The sequence below is a fragment of the Pogona vitticeps genome, chromosome 7 (genome assembly GCF_051106095.1).
Source record: "Pogona vitticeps strain Pit_001003342236 chromosome 7, PviZW2.1, whole genome shotgun sequence".
Taxonomy (NCBI): Eukaryota; Metazoa; Chordata; class Lepidosauria; order Squamata; family Agamidae; genus Pogona; species Pogona vitticeps.
The window spans coordinates 12,369,339-12,387,264 of NC_135789.1; the positions used below are offsets into that span (position 1 = coordinate 12,369,339).

Genomic DNA, 17,926 nt, shown 5'->3' on the forward strand with positions numbered 1-17,926 from the left:
GTTTCTGGCAGGTGACACAAGCCACCCTTGCATTTTTACAGCCTGCCTTGATTGTGCCTGGGAATTTTTTGGCTGCAGCAGAACCGCACGGTTCCCCTTTGAGGAAACGGTGGGTCCATAGGCTGCAGAAAGAGGAAACTCTTGGGCAACTTGTCATGTAAAATAAAGGCAAGGAGCACAGGAAGGGGGAAAGGGTCTAGAAAAGGGACTCGGGAGACGACAGTGAAAACTCTCGTCCAGGAGGACAAGGCCTGCAAAAATCCTTAGGAACAATTTCTCAAAATTGGACTGGGAAAGAACAACCGAATAACCAACCAACCCAGGCAGGGTGTATATCACAATCACAAATGCCCCGGCTAGCTCACTCCAGACCGAACTGCACATGATACGAATCATGTGGCTTCCCATTGAGTCCAACGGGAAGCCGGGTGGGTGGGGGTTCCTGTCGGCATCCGGGTCCTCCGCCGGGTTATTTTTAGCGATTGGTGGTGGCGCTGGTGGTGGGATGGTGCGCATCATGACGGTCACACAGGCGATCACAGCCTCAGAGGCATCCCCGGCCAAACAGAGGGGCCTTGCTTAAAATCCACACACACACCCCCATGCTGTTGAAGGCAAGACGCAGACAGCGACGAAAGGCTGCCTCCCACCTCACCACCTTCTGTGTTCTAAAATCTGATTTTTGTTCTATTTCTGGTTGATTAAAACTAGCAGCCATTTCTACAGCAGAAGTATGGCGGACACCCTTCTCTGCCGTGCTGCACTGGTTATAAGCTCCACCAGTCCGCAAGTGTCAGGTGCTACACAGAGCTCTTCTACTGGGGATTGTCTCTGTCTTGTGCAAGGGGCTCCGACACCTTCCTAGATTTTTTTGGCCTTCCAACGTTTCCCATCTCCCCATCACCACCAACAATATTAACCTCTAACCCTAACAGAGTTCTGTGGGATCTGAAAGTTCACCTCATTTGTCACTTGGGGTGAACTGATAAAGTCCTTTTGCAGTCCAGACTTTTATTCCAGGTGAGCTTTGCGTATTTCTCTGTGTGTGTGTGTGTGTGTGTGTGTGTGTGTGTGTGTGTGTGTGTGTGTGTGTGTGTGTGTGTGTGTGTGTGTGTGTGTGTGTGTGTGTGTGTGTGTTTTGCAGGGGTGGGGGAGCAGTTTTCTCATTCATTTGGCGCTTAGTGACATCTTGTGGTGCAGGACGCAATGACAGCAGAGACCGCTTCCTGAGATGTTGCAGAATGCAGTGGAATTCCCAAGGCTGCAGCCGCTGCCTTTTTAAAAGAAGCAACATTCTTCCTGAGGCTTCCTAAGCCTCTCTATCCAGACAGGCGGGACGTTCCACAGGTAATGCTGTTGCTGGCACAGAGAGTTCCTTTCCCTAACCTGGCATGTTCTCATTTTCAGGTTTTCGGCCTCCGAACCCTGGTTTCAGAGCCTGCTGCTGGCGTCCATCTCGGTGGCAAACGCACATGGAGCAGAACAGACCCTAAGGGGAAGGGGAAGATGCCGGCCAGCATGTGAGGGAGGACGAGGTGAGCCCAGTTTCATGCCATTTGTGTATGTGTGTGTGTGTGTGTGAAAGAGAGAGAGAGAGAGAGAGAATCTGGTTTTTAGTCCGAGCTTCAAAGGAGAGCCGTCCAAGGTACTCTGCCGCCTGAGATGCCCCCAGCATTCCCTCCCGTGCTGTCCACAGGAAACTTCCCCATCCACCCCATCAGTGCGAGCAGCCAAAACAGAGATAGAGACATTGCTGCGGGCGACTCGAGTGAGTGAGCTACGCTGCGTGCACTGAAAGGTATGGGGAACCTCCCTGCATGTATGTTTTTTTGTTCTAGTCCATAAGAGTGCTCAGCCGACTGCTGCGTTTCCTTCCAAAGTAACCATCCGGGGGGGACCCCCATTTTGCCACAGTGTGGGGCAGCTACATCCCCGAGGAGACAAACTGCATCTCGGTGTCAGCGAGGGCCTTCCTGGCAGGGCCCGAGGCCCCCACCCGCCGCTTGAAGGCCGACGGGAAGACTTTCTGGAAGGCCTTCCGGAAGTTGGTGCCCATGAAGGCATAGACGATGGGGTTGACGCAGGAGTTGGCGTAGGACATGCAGTGGGCCCAGGTCTTCACCTTGTAGGCAGAGTAGCTGTGTGGGAGCCCCGATCCAAAGGCCTGGAGGAGGAGGAGAAACTGCACGGGGCCCCAGCAGACCGCGAAGAGGGCCACCACCAAAGCCACCATCCGGGAGATCCTGGCCCGTGTGGCCGCTGAGCGCTCGGCCAGCGGCCGCACCTGGGGAGGGAAGGGCAAAGGCAGAGGTCAGGGGCGCCCCGATTCCCTTGAGAGGGGACCCCAAGCTTAGGCTTCAGGGCAGGAGGGGGTGTGCGTTCCGTAACTGTCCAAACCTCCACCAATTCAGCTCTTTTTCTGACTCCACGTGGAAATTAGCTCAGCACCAAGAGAAGCACAGTCCAGCTACAAAGGAGGGCCCTCTGCAGCTTCCTCATTTTGGCCTTTTATTTTCCCCCTCAGCAGACCTGGTGCTCCTCCCTCGACTCGCCCAAATGTGCGTATAAAGGCTTGGCCGTTGAGGGAGACGCTCTGTGGGTTCGATGGAAATGGGGCGCAGGCCAAGAAACTCTCTCCAAACTGGCTGGTTTCCAAGGGTGTGAGAAGGTTTTCCCTTCCCTTTCCCTCAACTGTGGGCATAGCTCCCCCTAGTGCCTCCCCCCCCCCCCCCGTGCCTGGTTTCCCCACTGTGTCTCAGAGAGGCGCATACACACGGGCGTGCGGTACCTGGCAGGGGTGGTTGGCTGGCTCGATGGCCGGGCGCCCCATCTGGTGGATCATGGCGGCATAGCAGAGGAGGAGGGTGAGCAAAGGGAAGAGGTAAACGGCCAGGAAGTTGTAGAGGATGAAGGCCTGCTGGTGGTGGATGGAAGGGAAGGACTCGCTGCAGTAGGTCTGGGGGCCAAACCAGTAGCCTTCCGTCAGCTGGTTGTACATCAGCACTGGGATGGAGACCAGAAAGGACCCTCCAGGTGCAAGGTAGGCAGAGAGAGAGAGAGACCGGGAGTGAGTAAGGGGACTTCCCAAATCCACCTTGACTTTACAGTAGGATCCCCATATCTGCAAGGGATCGGTTCAAAGTCGTCGTCCCCCACCCTGCAGATGCTGGGGGGGAAAAGTGTATCGTCTAGCAAATGCTATTTTCATGGATGTGCAAGCCAGGTGTTCCCCACCAGGGAAGGGCAAAGTCTGCTGGTTTTCTTCCTGCCGCCGCCACCGCCACCACCATCACGTGCGACATCTTTAAACCTCGAATTCTTCAGAAACCAACAGACAGGCCAGCCTCTCAGTCTGCAATAGCCCTAATCCTGCCCCACCAAGGCAGGTCCGTCTGCAAGGATGGAAAGGCAGACCTCCAAGGGGGAAGCCCTCCAAACTCTGCAAGTGGGAGGCTTGATCTGGCAGCTTTTCCTCCCTCCCCCCCCAAAATATGGGGAAACTTTCCAGACTTTGGTAACGTCCTCCTATCCTGAAAAGGTGCTGGAATAAGTTCTCCTCCGTCCTTAAATGCAGGCCTCGGGGCTACTCACCGACCCAGGTGCCCAGGCTGACGGCCGCGGCGACACGTGGGGTGCGCTGCCTCAGGGCTCGGAGCGGGAACACCGTCACGTACCACCGGTCCACGCTCAAGGCCGTCAGGGTGATGCACGTGGCTTGCACGGAGACCTGCCGGGCCAGATGGAAATAGTGCTGGGTCGGATCTGTGGCTGCCTCAGTTTTCCAAAGGTCAGAGAGAGAGAGACACCCAGCCTCGGCTGGATGGAGCCTTTTTAGTCGTTCTCCCCCATAAAGCTGAATTAATGATCAGCTTGTTATGGGCAAGAAGCCGCATCTCTGTGTGAGTCCCTGTTCTAGGCATGACTAAATTGGGCTGCCTCTAAATGCAACAGGAGCCTTGATAACTCAGCCTGTGTATGTCGGACTGCAACTCCCATCATCCTCTGCCAGAGATCCAGCACCTTACATGATTTGCAACCTCTTGGGTTTCCTAGTCCAGCTGCAGCAGCACAAGACGGTGCACGCACACATACAGGGTTGCCAGTATTGGCACACGCTCGGCCACATGCACGCGGCTGTAGATGGGGAGTCATGCAGCCTTCGATTCCCAAGCCCCTCCCTCTTGCAAAGGCTGAAAAACCCAGATAATAGCGATGGTTATACATCACATGGCCTCTGGCTCCCTTTAAGGGCCAGTTCTGGTAACTTCTTTACTAATATATATTTATGGGATTTTTCTTTTAATATTTTAAATATTTTTAGACCACGGGTAAGTGGTTCAGCTGATACTGATCTCGTGGCTATGGGGATTCAACTTTATCTTATTTTATGAACAGTGCAGAATCTCCTGCCTGTTGCCTGAAACAACAGATCCATGTCCAAACTAAGCCTGAAGTTTACAGAGAAAGCAGTGCATCATTTTAATCGTTAAAGAAATAAGTAAATAAATATTTAAAATGGGGATTTATACTCATCCAGTGCACCTGCAGTTTGTGGAATAAAAGCAAAGCGCGTTGCCAGATTGGGCAGAAGGAAACAATTTTATTCCTTGCCAGTGGGAACCAAAAGGCCAAGAGAAAGGCCTCTTCCAAACCAGGTGCTGAGGATCAGCCTCACCTGTTGGACGTAGTTGACCAGCTTACACATGACCTCACCAAAGATCCAGCCGGGAAGCGGATACAGCGCAGCCGTGAAGGGGACACAGACCACCAGGAAGATGATGTCCGTGGCGGCCAGGTTGGCTGTGTCAAGCAAAGAGCGCCGGTCAGTCCTGCATTACCTTCTCCCGCCCTTTTGAGGTGGGGTGGGGGCTTTAAAGGAAGGGGAAAGGGGGTGCAAATTATCCTGGGACCCCCGTCTCCACCCGGGCCCTTGGGATGGAGCGAAAGAGCCCAGCTCCATCAACCACGGACCCCTCCCCACCTGCCTGGGTTCCTTCCCTGCTCTTCTTCAATTAGCCCCCCCTCCCCATTTCCCACAGTCATTCCCATGATTGGGAAAGCCAACGTCTGGAGGCCGGCCTGAGCATCCACCTTGGCCACTGTGCTCCCCCCTCGAGAGAGCCCCCACTTCCCCCTGCGCCCTCAGTCCACCTCTCACCAATGTAGAAGTTGGTCACGGTCCTCATCGGCTTGTGTTTGGTGACCACGTAGACCACCAGCACGTTGCCAACCAGCCCCACCACCATCAGCAGCACGAAGAACAGGGGCACCAGCCAGGCATCTACCAGGAGCGGCGGGCCTGGGGGCCTCGAGGGATTGCCGCACAACAGCCCAGCTGGGCAGGCCGAACCGTTGAGGAAGAAGAGGGAGGACCCGTTGGATTTAGAGACGAAAGAGCCCCATAACAAGGTCTCGCTCATGTTCTGGAGCAGTCTACGCACGTGCTTCTCAGTGTTATTTGCCCCCTGAACCTCTCGTGAGAAGAGCGGCATCAGGGCTATGGCCAGCATCCTCTTTCAGACCGGTCCTGAGATGGCTGGGGTGGGATCCAGACGTTCCGTGACAAAAGCTCTCAGGACCTCGGACAGCTCCCAGCAAACAGAGAGGTGACTCCGGATGCCTTTACAGTCGAGACCGCCAAGGGTTGCCACACAATGCCAGGGGAGTCGTAAATCGAGGGGGCCCGTTGCCCAGACCGCCCCCCCTCCCTGGGATACCTGCAGAGCAAACCACCTGGGGTGGGAGGGAGGGAGTTGGATCCACTGGGACTCCCTCACCTGAGCGGCCTTTCCTGGTGGAGTTGAGCAGCTCTCCGTTTGGCTTTGCTCTGTCTTTCGGTGCCTGTCTCTTCTCCACCCCACCTCCCTCCCGGAGAAACCTCCTGGCACACCTCTGCTCCCGGAGGGCACACTCCTCGCCTCCTTCGGATTTAAAGTCCGCCTGGTGCGTCCGCCCTTCCGCAAGGCAAAAGGACAAAGAAGCTCACACTCCGAATGACCCTAAAAAATCCTTCAGGATTGAAAAGCCAGGCTTCGGACCCAAAGCAAGTGACAGAAGAAAAGATACTGGCAGCCGGTTGTGAGAGAAGAAGGACCTTATTTATTCCAGGGCGAAGGTTCCCAGATGTTTCCTGATACCCTTGGACTGGGGGCATCAGCCAGGCTATTGGCGGCCATGGCTCTGGGCAGAAAGAGCCGAGAGCTGCAGAATCTGGCCGAGAAGGGCCGAGGGGCGAAGACGGGGAGGGCAGAGACGGCTCCGATTGCCTACCTTTCAGAGAGAGAAATGTTGGAAGAATTTGCTTGCTTCTAAGCAACCCTGTTTGGCAAGCCGTGAAGGAGCAGCCAGCTAGCCAGCTGACTGGGTGACGGAGGGGGGGGGGGGAAGAGAAGGAAAAAGGGGTGGCCCTGAAAATGCTGGAGAAAAACATAGCCAGAGAAGGGCAGAAAGGAAGCCCCCCCGGGGGGGGGATTGGCTTTGCTCCCCTTCCTGCTCCTGTGGACTGTCTTGGGTTGAGAGCTTTTAAAAAGGAGAATAAAAGAAACCTGGCCTCTCTCGTGGAGCCCAGAGGGCAAGCTGGCCACCAAAGGTGGGTCGGCGGCTGACTTTCTGCCCCGAACAATAAAACTCGGCTTTGTTCAACGGCCCTCTGGGGTCCTTTCAGAGACCCTGGAGGAAACGGGAGCTCTCCGTGGGGCTAGGTCATCCCTAGCCACTGGGCACAACCAGGGTGGTGGTTCATGGTTATTGTAGTCCCAGGCACCTCGAAGGCTGCAGCCCAGGCTTCATTTTGTCAAGTCAGACGGAGGCCACCGACACGAGGGCCACTTTTCCCAGGCCACATTGGGGGTTGTTATTGCCGTCGTTCGCTCCTTGTCCTTCGTTACATTGAACAGTTTTGCCATAATGACCAGAGTCGTCGGCCACCGTGAGGCCGAGATGAGGGACCTGAGAGGCCTGTTTGGATCAGCTCTCTCTGCAGAGCCTGGGAACCGATTCCTGATGCATTCAGCAACCTACTCCCCCCCCCCCCATGTCCAAGGGCAGGCGCTTCTGTGTTTTGTTGCGCTGTTGGCTACAGAAGGGACATGTGGTCTCCAGACCAGGGAGGACACAGAGAGGCAGCCGGGGCCAGGAGGTCTCTGTGGGCACTCTGGACGCACGTCCCTGCTTTGCTTCGCAGCTGAGTTTGTCAGCGCAGATACTGGCGGAGGAGCACTGAGGTGCCTTTGCAGCCAGGCTGAACAGAATAGAACAGAAACCGCCGGGGGGGGGGGGGTCTCTTCCATTGCAATTCGGAAGGTTTCAGCCTCCCCTGCATGGAGGATGGAGGGGCTCAATTCAGAGGCAGCAAGCACCGTGCCTTGAAACAGGGAGCTGGGCCGGACCTCCCAGTAAGGCGTGGGCTGCAGGATTTGATCCTGGCTGGACTTGAGGGGTCCTTTGTACACTTCCTGGGTGGTACAAAGTCCAGATGGTTGAGAGACACGTCCATTTGGTGCTTCAGCGGGACCTTTGGTCTCTCCCACCCGGTTGAAATCAGGGCTCCAGAAACCCTTCCCAGAGGGAATCCAGCTAGACCACCTTCCTCACCCCTCATGGGCCAACGGACTGCTTTCATTTCCTTTCCTTTCCTTCCTGCCACTCCCCCCCCCCCCCAATCCATGAAAACCGGGAATGGCCACCAGAATGTACTGGAGAGGAATGGGTACAAGCTCGCAAGGTTGTCATGTTAAAACACAAACAAATGAGAACCTTGAGATGTTTTTGGACCTCACTGACGCCAGAATAAAAGGAGGCAGTAATGTGAAGGAAAGCATCTACTTTGGAATCAATTAGCCTTTAAATGACAAACAGCCCAGTAAACAAAATAGACAAATAAGCCCATTAATAAAAACACACCTGGCCCAATTCAGAGCAAGGGAAATTAAGAGAGTTACTGCTGTTGCCTCTGTGTGTTTGCACTGTATGTTTCAGGCCATTCTTGCTCTGATGATGCATGCAATTTGTGGGACTAAAATTTGAATTGCTATTTCTATGCATGGTTGTCAGCCAGTTTCTACATTCTGTTCCAACCATCTAAAGTAAACCCAGGATGGATAGATTTTAGCCTTGTGAGGTCTGTGACTGTTTTCTTTATAGTTATGGAAATTCAGAGTTGGGTTAGCGGGAAACCCACAGCTGAGGGTGGTGGTTCAGCACTAGAATGATAAACTGATAATGGCAAGAGTTTTCCTAAGCATCTGCAGAACACCTCATTTTTCCATCTTGCAGCTGCAGCCATCAACACAATCACCCCACTTTGCAGGTGTTATTCGGATAAGGAGCCAAAGCAGGTTTTAAATAATGGAGCGCTGATCTTAGCCTGTTCAGGATCCCAATTTCAGCTGGCAGCAGAACAACGGAGCGCCATCTTTCTCAAAAGGCTGAAATTTGAAGGCAAGCAGCAAGCAAAAGGTTTCGAGTAAAGCATTCGAAATACGCTCACTTCCTGCTTAGCAGCACGAGCCAGTCTCTCTTGAGACAGGACAGATCTGAACCATTGTGCAGAAGGCAAGCCAGGGTGGGCAAATTCCCCATAATGGCTCCTTCACCTTTTCCACCCCTACTGGGTTGTGTGTTTTTTCATTTCTGTTTTGTTCTGCTCAGGAGCCTTCTTGCTTAGCTGATCTGATTAAAAGGCGTTGAGGAGCCGAGCATCTCCTTCGGAGGGAAGGAAGCGAAAACAGCAGTGCCAATTTTGAACACCAAAGAGAGGATCCAGCTGCTCTGCAGTTTGTAGCATCTGCCAGGGAACACCTTCCCTCTCAATCAAGTGCAATGAATTTGAACAGCCCAAGAAGAACTGTGTTTATAACACAAGGAGGAAACAACAACTGTTAAAAGCAGCAATATTTATTTACATGGAAACACCTTATAACATCTTTGGTGGTGTTTTCTTGCCATAAAATCAAACCTGGGGAGCATTTATTTATACGTTCTTTGGAAGCAGGCAATTAGTGTGGTACAATATATGAACACTGATTCTTGTTACCCTCTCTGTTCTTCTTGAGATAAAAATTTAGCACAACAGACAGAATGCTAGGTGGAAACCTCCTGAGAGATTAGATTTCTGCATGAAGTGGCTTTGTTTTCCCATACAGGGCTGCTTTCTACTCTGCAACTGCACCCCACAGCAATTGAGGCGTTCCGTTCCCAGAAAAGATGGATAATTTACTTAAAACAAGACTTGGTTTATATAAAAACCTGGCAGTCTTATGAAGTCTGTTTTTTTTAAACCATCTTTTACTCAACGGGTTTACATCAAAGGGAGAAAAAAAAGGGTAAGGAAGATTGGTTTCCCCCCCCCAGCAAAAACTGAAAAGCAAAATCATATATAAATGGTTTCCAAATCACGACATATTGTTAAACCTGCACAACTGCAATTAGCAGAATATTGATAAATGGATGGTGTGAATGCAACACAGAAAACACAAACCTCTGGCTGATTACATTTGTGCGCATGCAAAGAAAACCCAGAGATCAGCAAACTCTGAAGAACCAACTGATTTCATGGAGCAGAAAAACACCCCCCTCCCCATAAAGCTGACACACTCTGGTGACCGATCAAGAAAAACAGACGAAAATGTTTTATGCACAATGCATCTCATATTTGATTTTTGCTTTAAAAGGTGAGACTTTTTAATCAACCACTGAAAATGGAGAACCAGACCCCCAAAGCCACAGCACAATAAACAAACGCAAAAAAATGCATTTGAGCTTCCTCGTAAAGGACGTACAAACCGAGAGATGACCGTCACAGCTCCTCTACAGTTCTGTATTGCTTCTTCTTTAAAGGCCTAGTAAGGCTCACTGCAGATGTGCCTGTGATCGAGTTAATGCCCAAACAAAAGACACATGCAGAAATGGTGGCTCACATCCGCGAGACTTCAGACACAACATCGTTTCTGAAACGTGCACCCACATCTTTCCAAAGGGAAAGGGCAGAGAAGCACACAAGGGAAGTGAATTTTATTTCGTGCATTACCCTGAAGTTTTTCTCTCTGGGAAGTGAAAGGAACAATTCCCAGCAGAGAAGAATTTCCATCTAGATGTAATCAACCATTAAAAAAGAAAAGAAAAACAGCAACCAGAAAATCCTAGCTGCCATCTTTCAAAAGATCTGCATCCCGAGATCTATTTATAAACCTCACCAGCCGTCACCTCCATTTTATTAAATATTTTCTTAGGGAAGCTGATGACGAAGCAAAACAAATTTCCAGCTAGAAACTGTCTCTGAATTTCTTTTTTCTAGCCTCGCATCTTGTATGGACTTCTTCCACATCACAGCAAAATATAGGATGGCACTTTATGGCACAATAATAACATGTTTTAAGAACAGGGAGACAGTATGCATGATTTTACCCTATTCTGCCAAAGCTGCAAGAAATCAGCAGACACAGGGATAATTCCGGGCGCTTAAAAAAGAAAAAAGGAAATCCTTATGAATTCTGAATGGGAAATAACCTATTTACATACACAAATTGGTGTATTTTTATATATAAAAGATACACTATATTACATTTTACAAAATGGGCCGGCTGAACTCTGAAATTGCCATTCCCATGTCTAGAAAATGAGGCAGTTTGACTGTGCAGACCAAGGACAAGTGTGATAAGACAGGGTCTTATTAGGGGTGGCACCATATCAAAAGTCACATGTGTACAAGAACGTGTGCTTTCAAATGTTATTTCTGGACAACAGACCCCAGAACCCGCTCCCAGCCAGCATGGACACAAGAATAATGGGTGCTGTATAGTCCAGAAAAATTAAAAAGCACTTAAAATGAAAATTTAGAAAAGTGATTTTTTTTTCGTTTTCTTTAAATTCCTCTTAAGTGCTAAGTCAAACAAGAGTTACAACCTTTTACATTTTTTCCTTAAATGAAAAATCGCAACCTCAGCTCTATGGTGCTTCTATTTCAAATCCAATTCAAGTCCCCTTCCCCTCACTCCCCCAAATGGTGAGGCTTCCTTCTGAGTCAATTAGGCTGCAAAACTGCATAAATCCAAATTAACCCAGAAGCAGAAATAAAATAACCTGGTCATTTTCCCCACACAAATTTCATCCAGAAATACTATGGAGGGGGGGGGGGAGGCAAAATTTGGGGTCTTGGCCTAAATGTGGTTCTTTTTTAAAACTTTTAAAATTAACTGTTAGCACCCAGTTTCTAGGTAACAGAACCAATAAAGGAGGAAGGGGAAAATCAATTAAAAAACAACACTAAGGGCACAGAGGAAGCTTTCTCAAGCAAAATTACTGATGGGGACGGGAAGGGTCTCGTCTGGTGGCCCCCCCAAAGAGGCCTGAGGCCTACTTCCCCCCAGGGAGCCCTGAAGGACCAGAAGCCAGTGGTTGCTTAGCAGCAACCTTTTGGGGGGGACAGAAGGAAGAGGGGGAAATGGAAGGCCGTTGCTAAGCAACCACAAGCCAACTTGGATGCTCAGACAAAACAGAACAAGAGACACACGGACACACACAGGGGGTGGTTAATTTGTATCTTTGGAGATGTGTTTTTTTGGGGGGAGGGTGATCCCAAAACAGGCTGTGGTCTTGGAAAAGTTACATTTTTGGATTACAAATCCCAGAATCTCCGCTCCCCACCTCCAAGAATACAAAACATGAAAACAGGTCTTTTTCCAAGTTCTGCTGTGCTAACCAGCCTGTTGGGGGCCCACCGACCCCTTGATTTCACTGCTTTAAAATATAAATATATGGGAGGGTTCGAGGGGCCCCCCAAGCTGAGATCTGGACGGCTGTCAGGGGTTGGGTGGGCTCTCGTCGTCGTCGTAGGTCCTTCTTCCGAGGGTTACCAGCTAATTTGCTCCAAATAAGTCGAAAGCAAGAGCTGCGGGGGCAGGAAGACGGTGCGCCGGTTGATGACCCTCATCTGCCGCTTGCCTTCATAACTGGAACCTTTGCGGGGGGGGGGGGAGAGAGATTTCAGGGAAAACACTGATTAACATGCAAGTCCCTCCCAGTGCCAGATTCCCCCCCCCATGAACAAACAAAATGAAACAAACAAAAAAAAATCTGCATAGGCCCAGGGGGGCATCAGTTTATAATGTCAAAGCTCTTAAAACTGGAAATCAGATCTAGAGCAGTATTGTTTACACCAGGGGCTCCAGAGGGTTGGATGACAAGTTCCAGAGGTTTTATCAACAGGCAGATGATCTGGGTCACCCCTATATTGAGAGGCCACTGGCCTGGGATTAAGGCCCCTCAAGAATCTGGCAGAGTAGTTTTCCATTCACCCTTACTCCTCAATTAAGAGAAAGCTAAAACGGCTTCGTTAAATTTCTAGATTGGGGTTTTGGAAGAAATTTCTTTACCCGTCAGCCTGGAAGGCCAGAATGCAAAAAAAAGGGAGTAGACCCAGAAAGAAACTGGACAGGAGAGATAGTGGTAAAAATAACACCAACCAACAAGATAGACACACACGCACAAACATAGATTAGAAATTAAGTTTCTCACTGGCAGACTTGAGGTCCATGTACTGGCACAGCGCATGCAGGAGAAGTCGTTTAAAACTGCAGGAAAGAAAGAGAATGACTGCATAAACCTTTCCCTGAGATCCGCAGCAAAAGCTTCTAAAACTTCTCAGACATTTGTGACCCCCCACAAGGGTTTCAAACAGGCCCATCAGCCATGGCAGCAAGTAAAGTGGCTTATAACCTCTCCCCTCACGTCATGCTTCAGCAGGAACCCCGAAGGCCAAGCACAAACCACGGCTACCTGTTGTCCATCAGTGCCGTGTAGACGGCGTGAGGGTCAGCGGAGAAAAAGGCCAGTAACTCTTCTTCCAAACCTTCCAGTGTCTCCTACGAAAATAACAAGCACGGCCTGTTAAGTTGGGACGGGCGAGGCCGCGCCACGGAAGACGGTCAAGGAAAGAAAAATTAAATTTCGGCATGACAGGAGCCGAGACACCCACGCGGCTCTGGATGCCCTCTTCCGAATGCGAGGTTTGGACCCCTATCCTGCAAAAAGGCTTGGACCCAAAGCGTCAGCGTCTTATAATCTCTTTGCCAAATCTTATATAGAAAGCAGAAAAAATGCATTCATGGATGGCCACTGCTGCTGCTGCTCCGTTTAACAAGCAAGGGTTGCCAACTTTCAGTCCCGTTCTGCTCCTATGCCTTTAACAGGTACCTGACCTGCGGGAGCTTTTTGCTGGCAAAGGACAACTCACACTTCAGTTGACTCTTAGACACAAAAGAAAAAAGAGAGAGATAAGTGAGCCACGTTTTTTTCTATCCATGGGAAAGAAGAACTTACTTGGCTAGCAAATGTATCTCATTTGGAAAACGAGGCCCTTAAACCTGTCAGTTTCTAATTTAAAAAAGGAGGGAAACCTAAGGACATACCATGGGGATCCGACTTCGCTTCAAGGTCATGCGTAAACGTCGGCTGATGCGCTGAAAACACTCCTTGGGGGTGTACGCCAGACGCTCTGTGGCACCAAGTAAAGAAAGAAGGCGAAAATGAAAAAGTTCCGGCTGGGAACACAACCTGTTGAACACCAGCCTGCTCTGCCAGCCAGTGAGGCATGAATTAGATTCTCTCCTGAAGCCCCCAAAAGAGGCCTGGAAAGAAATGGCCTGGTCCCAAGGGACAAGTCCTTCAGAGGTAGATTGCTCCTGTCTGGGGAGGTTCCCTCTGCAGGACGGACAAAGGGGTTTTTTTTTGCTTCAGCTTCTTCCTCCTCCTCCTCCTCCCCTTCCGCCTACCTTCCCAGGCCACCTCCTCCTCTTCTCCTTCCTCCAAGGCCTTGCGGGAATTCCACTTGTGGCTCTGCTTCCTCCTCGCTCCTTCCTCCAAGTAGAGGAGGAGGCGCTCCTGCTCCTCCCCCGACCGGTTCATGAAGTCATTCCAGATCTAGCCCGGAGACACACAAACACACCCACCCCTGAGACGTTCGCCCCATGGCCACCTGGGCTGTGGATGCTCCCATTATTCAATGGGATGCTTCACGCTGACTCAGTCCAGGCGCTTGAGGGACGCCCACGCCTGTCCTGGACCCATATCTGGACTCTCTTTCCCCGCCCCTTAACTTTCTAACCAGTCTTTTGTTCTCTTTTGTTTTTCAGACCCAGAATTTCCTGAAAATACAGGCCTCCTTTCCAAAAGAGAGAGAGAGAGAGAGTGCCAGGATGGCCACCCGGGCCAGGAGCATTTAGCAGGAGGTGGTGTCCAACCTGCTTAGCCTTTTCCACCCACCCCAGGTCTCCCTTGCTCACAGAAGGTGGAGGGAGAAAACCCTGCAGATCTGCTCCCGCCCAAAGGCCCAGGCTTATAAGAAAACAAACAAACTTTGGTTGGGTTTCGCTCTGGGTCCTTAGAAGGGCTGGGACAGGAAAAAAGAAGGATGACTGTTCAGTTATGTTTACAAAGGAGAGTCACCCAACCACGGAAGGACTTAAGCAGCCCTTTCGGCACGCCCTAACATCTTCCTCCACCCCGACCTTGGCTTCCCAAGGGGAACTTCAAGTTCACTTCGTCTGCCTCTTTCGTAACCGGTCTACTCATTGAAACGATATCCTGTTGTGCCACCCTTTGGACGCTCCACCCCACAGGCTGGCTTCTGTTTGTCACTCCCGAGACTTTCCCCAGGTAGTTTGGTGCTAAATTAAAGTTTGCTTTGCAAGACCTCCGGTACCTCTGCAAGTCAATTAAACTACACTAGGCAAAACCTGAGTTGCTCAATCAAACCAGACCTTTTTCAACCTGGCAAACCTGTCTTCTACGCTTATGTAGAAGAGGTTCAGCGGCAACGTTCGCCTCCCTAGCGCTTGAAGAAAACAACACAGAAGGCACAATTTTGGATTCTGGGAGTAGAAGCTGTCCACACTGGGGAGATACACCGTTGCGTTTGCCATGCGGTGTCAATCTTAGGTAGAGGTACGCTCTCCCAACCTGAGCCAGTAATTGGTTAAAAACAAATTCAACATTCTTACTCATAGAGCTCATATTCTTCCATCTGTTAAAAACACTGGGCATTTCTGAGCTTTAGCAAAGTCCAATTTGACTCAGCAGCTCAGGTTTTCCCAAGGTTATTTTAACCAGCTTGCAGAGCACCTGAGGTCTTGCAAAGTGTCCTTGCTGTAATTCAGCACCGGAGTACCCAGAGATAACTCTGGAGTGACAAACAGAGGCCAGGTGAAGGGTTAGGTTCGGGTTCGGGCATCTGACACTGAACGGCTCCTGTAGGTCTGAGTTCCACGAAGCAACCGGGCCCCATACCTGCATGTACGTCTTGTTGTTACAGGCCTCGGTGAAGATGCTCGGGGTGGCTGGGTGGCCAGACTCTCCTTCCTCGCTCACACACTCCTCCCGCTCAAGAAGGGTCATGAGGTAACGGGCTGGGGAAAAACACAGACCCTCGATTATAATTGTTCAAACTTCTTTTTTTTCTTCTTCTTTTTAAAGTGATGCCAAAACAGACAGACGGCATGGCTGCCTCTCGGAAGATTTCACCAGAGAGAGAGAGAGAGAATTCCCCAGCCGGAGGCTTACTGTTCTCCAGACGCTGGAGGCTTTTACGCCCTTTGGCCCGGGGGATGAGGTCCGAGTTGCGGATGGCCTGGTTGATGTAGTACTGCTTCCGCTGGGCAGGCGAGAACCGCTTGGCGGGCGGGGGCGTGTCCCCCAAAGGAGGCAGGTGGTCCTCGATCCTCCTGGAAGGGACCACAAGCCAAGAAGAACCAGGAGTTAGTCAAGCTGGCCTCTCCTTTCTCTGGTCAGGGCATCTTGGCATGAGGGGCCTCAGGCCCTGCTCCGGCCACCTTTGCTGAAAACGAGGCTAGGAATGGCCCTCCCACTCTCCTGGGAGCTCCTTAGCATCTTGGAACTCGAAGGTAGACTGCTGTGGAACATGGAGGCTCTACTCACCACGGACGCTCAGAGGCATATCTGAGACTTTGTTACTGATTGATTACTGTCTATTAATCACGGAAGACGTCAAAGCCGGACCCCTAAAGCAAGAAATGCCCGCCTCTGCCAGCAATCTCCTCGCCAGCTGTCCCTGCTCCTCCTCCGCTTTCTCCAGTCCCTGTCCTACACAGCAAGGGGAGCGCTGGCGGCGAAAGGCTCTACCCAGGAAAACCAAAGCCCACACTTCCACCTCGGGTAGGTTCAACCTGCTGCACCAGAGCCATTTGGCTGTCTTTGGACTCCGAGTCCCATCGGCCTTAGCCAGCTTGGCAAACGGTAAAGCAGGATGGGAGAAGCAGTCTGCAAATACAGTATCAGCCCTTGGATAAGTTATTTTTTAACGGTAAATGGGTCATCTAATAGTGCTTTTATAAGTTGATTTGTTATTGTTACTCACTTTTTCAAAATCTCTCTACTAATTTTTTTAAAACCCACATTTGAAAACTGGAAAAATCCTACTCGGCTGTTCCAAGAAGTGCCTTAACTGCAACTCTTTTTTTAAAAAATGCCACCCTTTCTTGTCCAGTTGATTTGGGAACTTGCCTTGGTTGCCCTGCCCTGCTCCAGAGAGAGGAAGTCACCCAGGGCAGAGGATCCTGCCCCCCCATCTTCCCAAGACCACCTGTTGGTGCAGGGGTGGAGGTGGCACAAACCCTAACCACTGGCACAGCAGGGAGGGCTCTTGGGACTCTCTTCCTCCCCCCCCAAGCCTCAGCTCCAGACCCTCCAGAAGGAAGGGACGGCCCTGGTCACCCTGAGGGGTCCCCCCTCTGCTCTCCTGCCCCTTCCTTCTGGCCATTGCGGGGAAGGTGTCCAGCTGTCGGGACCTTTACTTCTCCAGCCATGTGCACCGTATGTACGTGTACACACACACACACACACACACACACACAAAATGGGTCAGGGGGGAGCCAAAGAACCCCTGCCCTGCCCTGCCCTGCCCTGCCCTGCCCACCTATCCACCCAAGGGGTCCCCCTCTCTCCCCATCCCAAAAAAGGTCCAGGTTGGAGCAGACCCCTTGCCCCCACCACCCCTCCCTCACCCGCAGGGGGGCGGCTGTTCCAGGGGGGGCAGCGCATCCAGCTGGCTCCCTCCTCCTCCTCCTCCTCCTCCTCCTCCTCTTCCTCCCCGGCCCGCCTTCAGCGCCACCATCCCCGCGGTTGCCCCCCTCCCGCCAATAGAGCCGGATCTCCTCTCCTCTCCTCTCTTGCGCCAAGGCCGGCCAGGCTCCGCGCCGCCCCCAGGAAGTCGCGTCAGCCGCCGAAGGAAGGGCCGGGCCGGGCCGGGCAGGGGCGGTGCTGAGCAGCCGGGCAGGATGGGTCCCTGCGCCCGAGGAGGGCGGCAGCGGTGGCACCCCCGGACTTTGCCCCGGCGCGCCCTCGCCAAGGGCGCAAAGCGCGCGGGATCGAGCTGGGGGGGGGTTGGGGGAGCACGGGGAGAGCGCGCGTTGCTTTCCTGCCTTTGGACTACAGCTCCCAGCCTCCCCCGCGGGCCGGGGAGGGCCGGGGTTGCTGGGAGCTGTAGTTCCGGAAGGACCCCGCACGACGCTCTCGTCGTTCTCCTCCTGTTTGCGCGGGCGCGCAGCCACCGACCCCTCCCTTGAGTGCGTCTGGGCTTTGCCCCCATACGGGCTGACCTCCAGAGGGGGCAGGCATGCTGGGTTTTGTAGTCCAGACAAAGTAACGTGTCCTCACTCCCACCCTCACACATTCCCCCAGGGTTATTGCGCTAAAGGGAGCGAGCGATCTTGTGAGGGGTTCCCACGGTAGCGCCGTAGGATGGAGCGCAGCTGCTTAAAGATTTGCAAGGAAGGCTGGCGCAAAATAAATAAATAAATACTGTATCTAAATAAATAAAATGCAACAGTCCTACAATATTCTCTAAACTCTAAAAGGCTTCGGGTTTGCCCGATCTTCCCAGGGAGGCGAGGAAGCTGGCTGCGGGGTTGAGGCT

At 51.8% G+C, this 17,926-nt stretch overlaps 2 protein-coding genes across 2 annotated transcripts; both read right to left on the reverse strand.

Annotated features, from left to right (window-relative positions):
- Positions 1 to 1,307: 1,307 nt before the first annotated feature.
- Positions 1,308 to 5,625, reverse strand: KISS1R (KISS1 receptor). The gene is made up of 5 exons (XM_072978757.2): positions 5,159 to 5,625; positions 4,676 to 4,800; positions 3,592 to 3,727; positions 2,789 to 3,027; positions 1,308 to 2,284 (listed from the first exon to the last, which is right to left on the reverse strand). Exons 1-5 carry the CDS (start codon positions 5,508 to 5,510, stop codon positions 1,925 to 1,927), a joined length of 1,212 nt encoding a protein of 403 aa, XP_072834858.2. The 5' UTR covers positions 5,511 to 5,625; the 3' UTR covers positions 1,308 to 1,924.
- Positions 5,626 to 8,879: 3,254 nt separating this feature from the next.
- R3HDM4 (R3H domain containing 4) lies at positions 8,880 to 17,172 on the reverse strand. Its single transcript, XM_020781093.3, has 8 exons — positions 17,016 to 17,172; positions 15,556 to 15,716; positions 15,283 to 15,401; positions 13,770 to 13,917; positions 13,407 to 13,492; positions 12,775 to 12,860; positions 12,514 to 12,569; positions 8,880 to 11,955 (listed from the first exon to the last, which is right to left on the reverse strand). Exons 1-8 carry the CDS (start codon positions 17,123 to 17,125, stop codon positions 11,849 to 11,851), a joined length of 873 nt encoding a protein of 290 aa, XP_020636752.3. The 5' UTR covers positions 17,126 to 17,172; the 3' UTR covers positions 8,880 to 11,848.
- Positions 17,173 to 17,926: the final 754 nt, after the last annotated feature.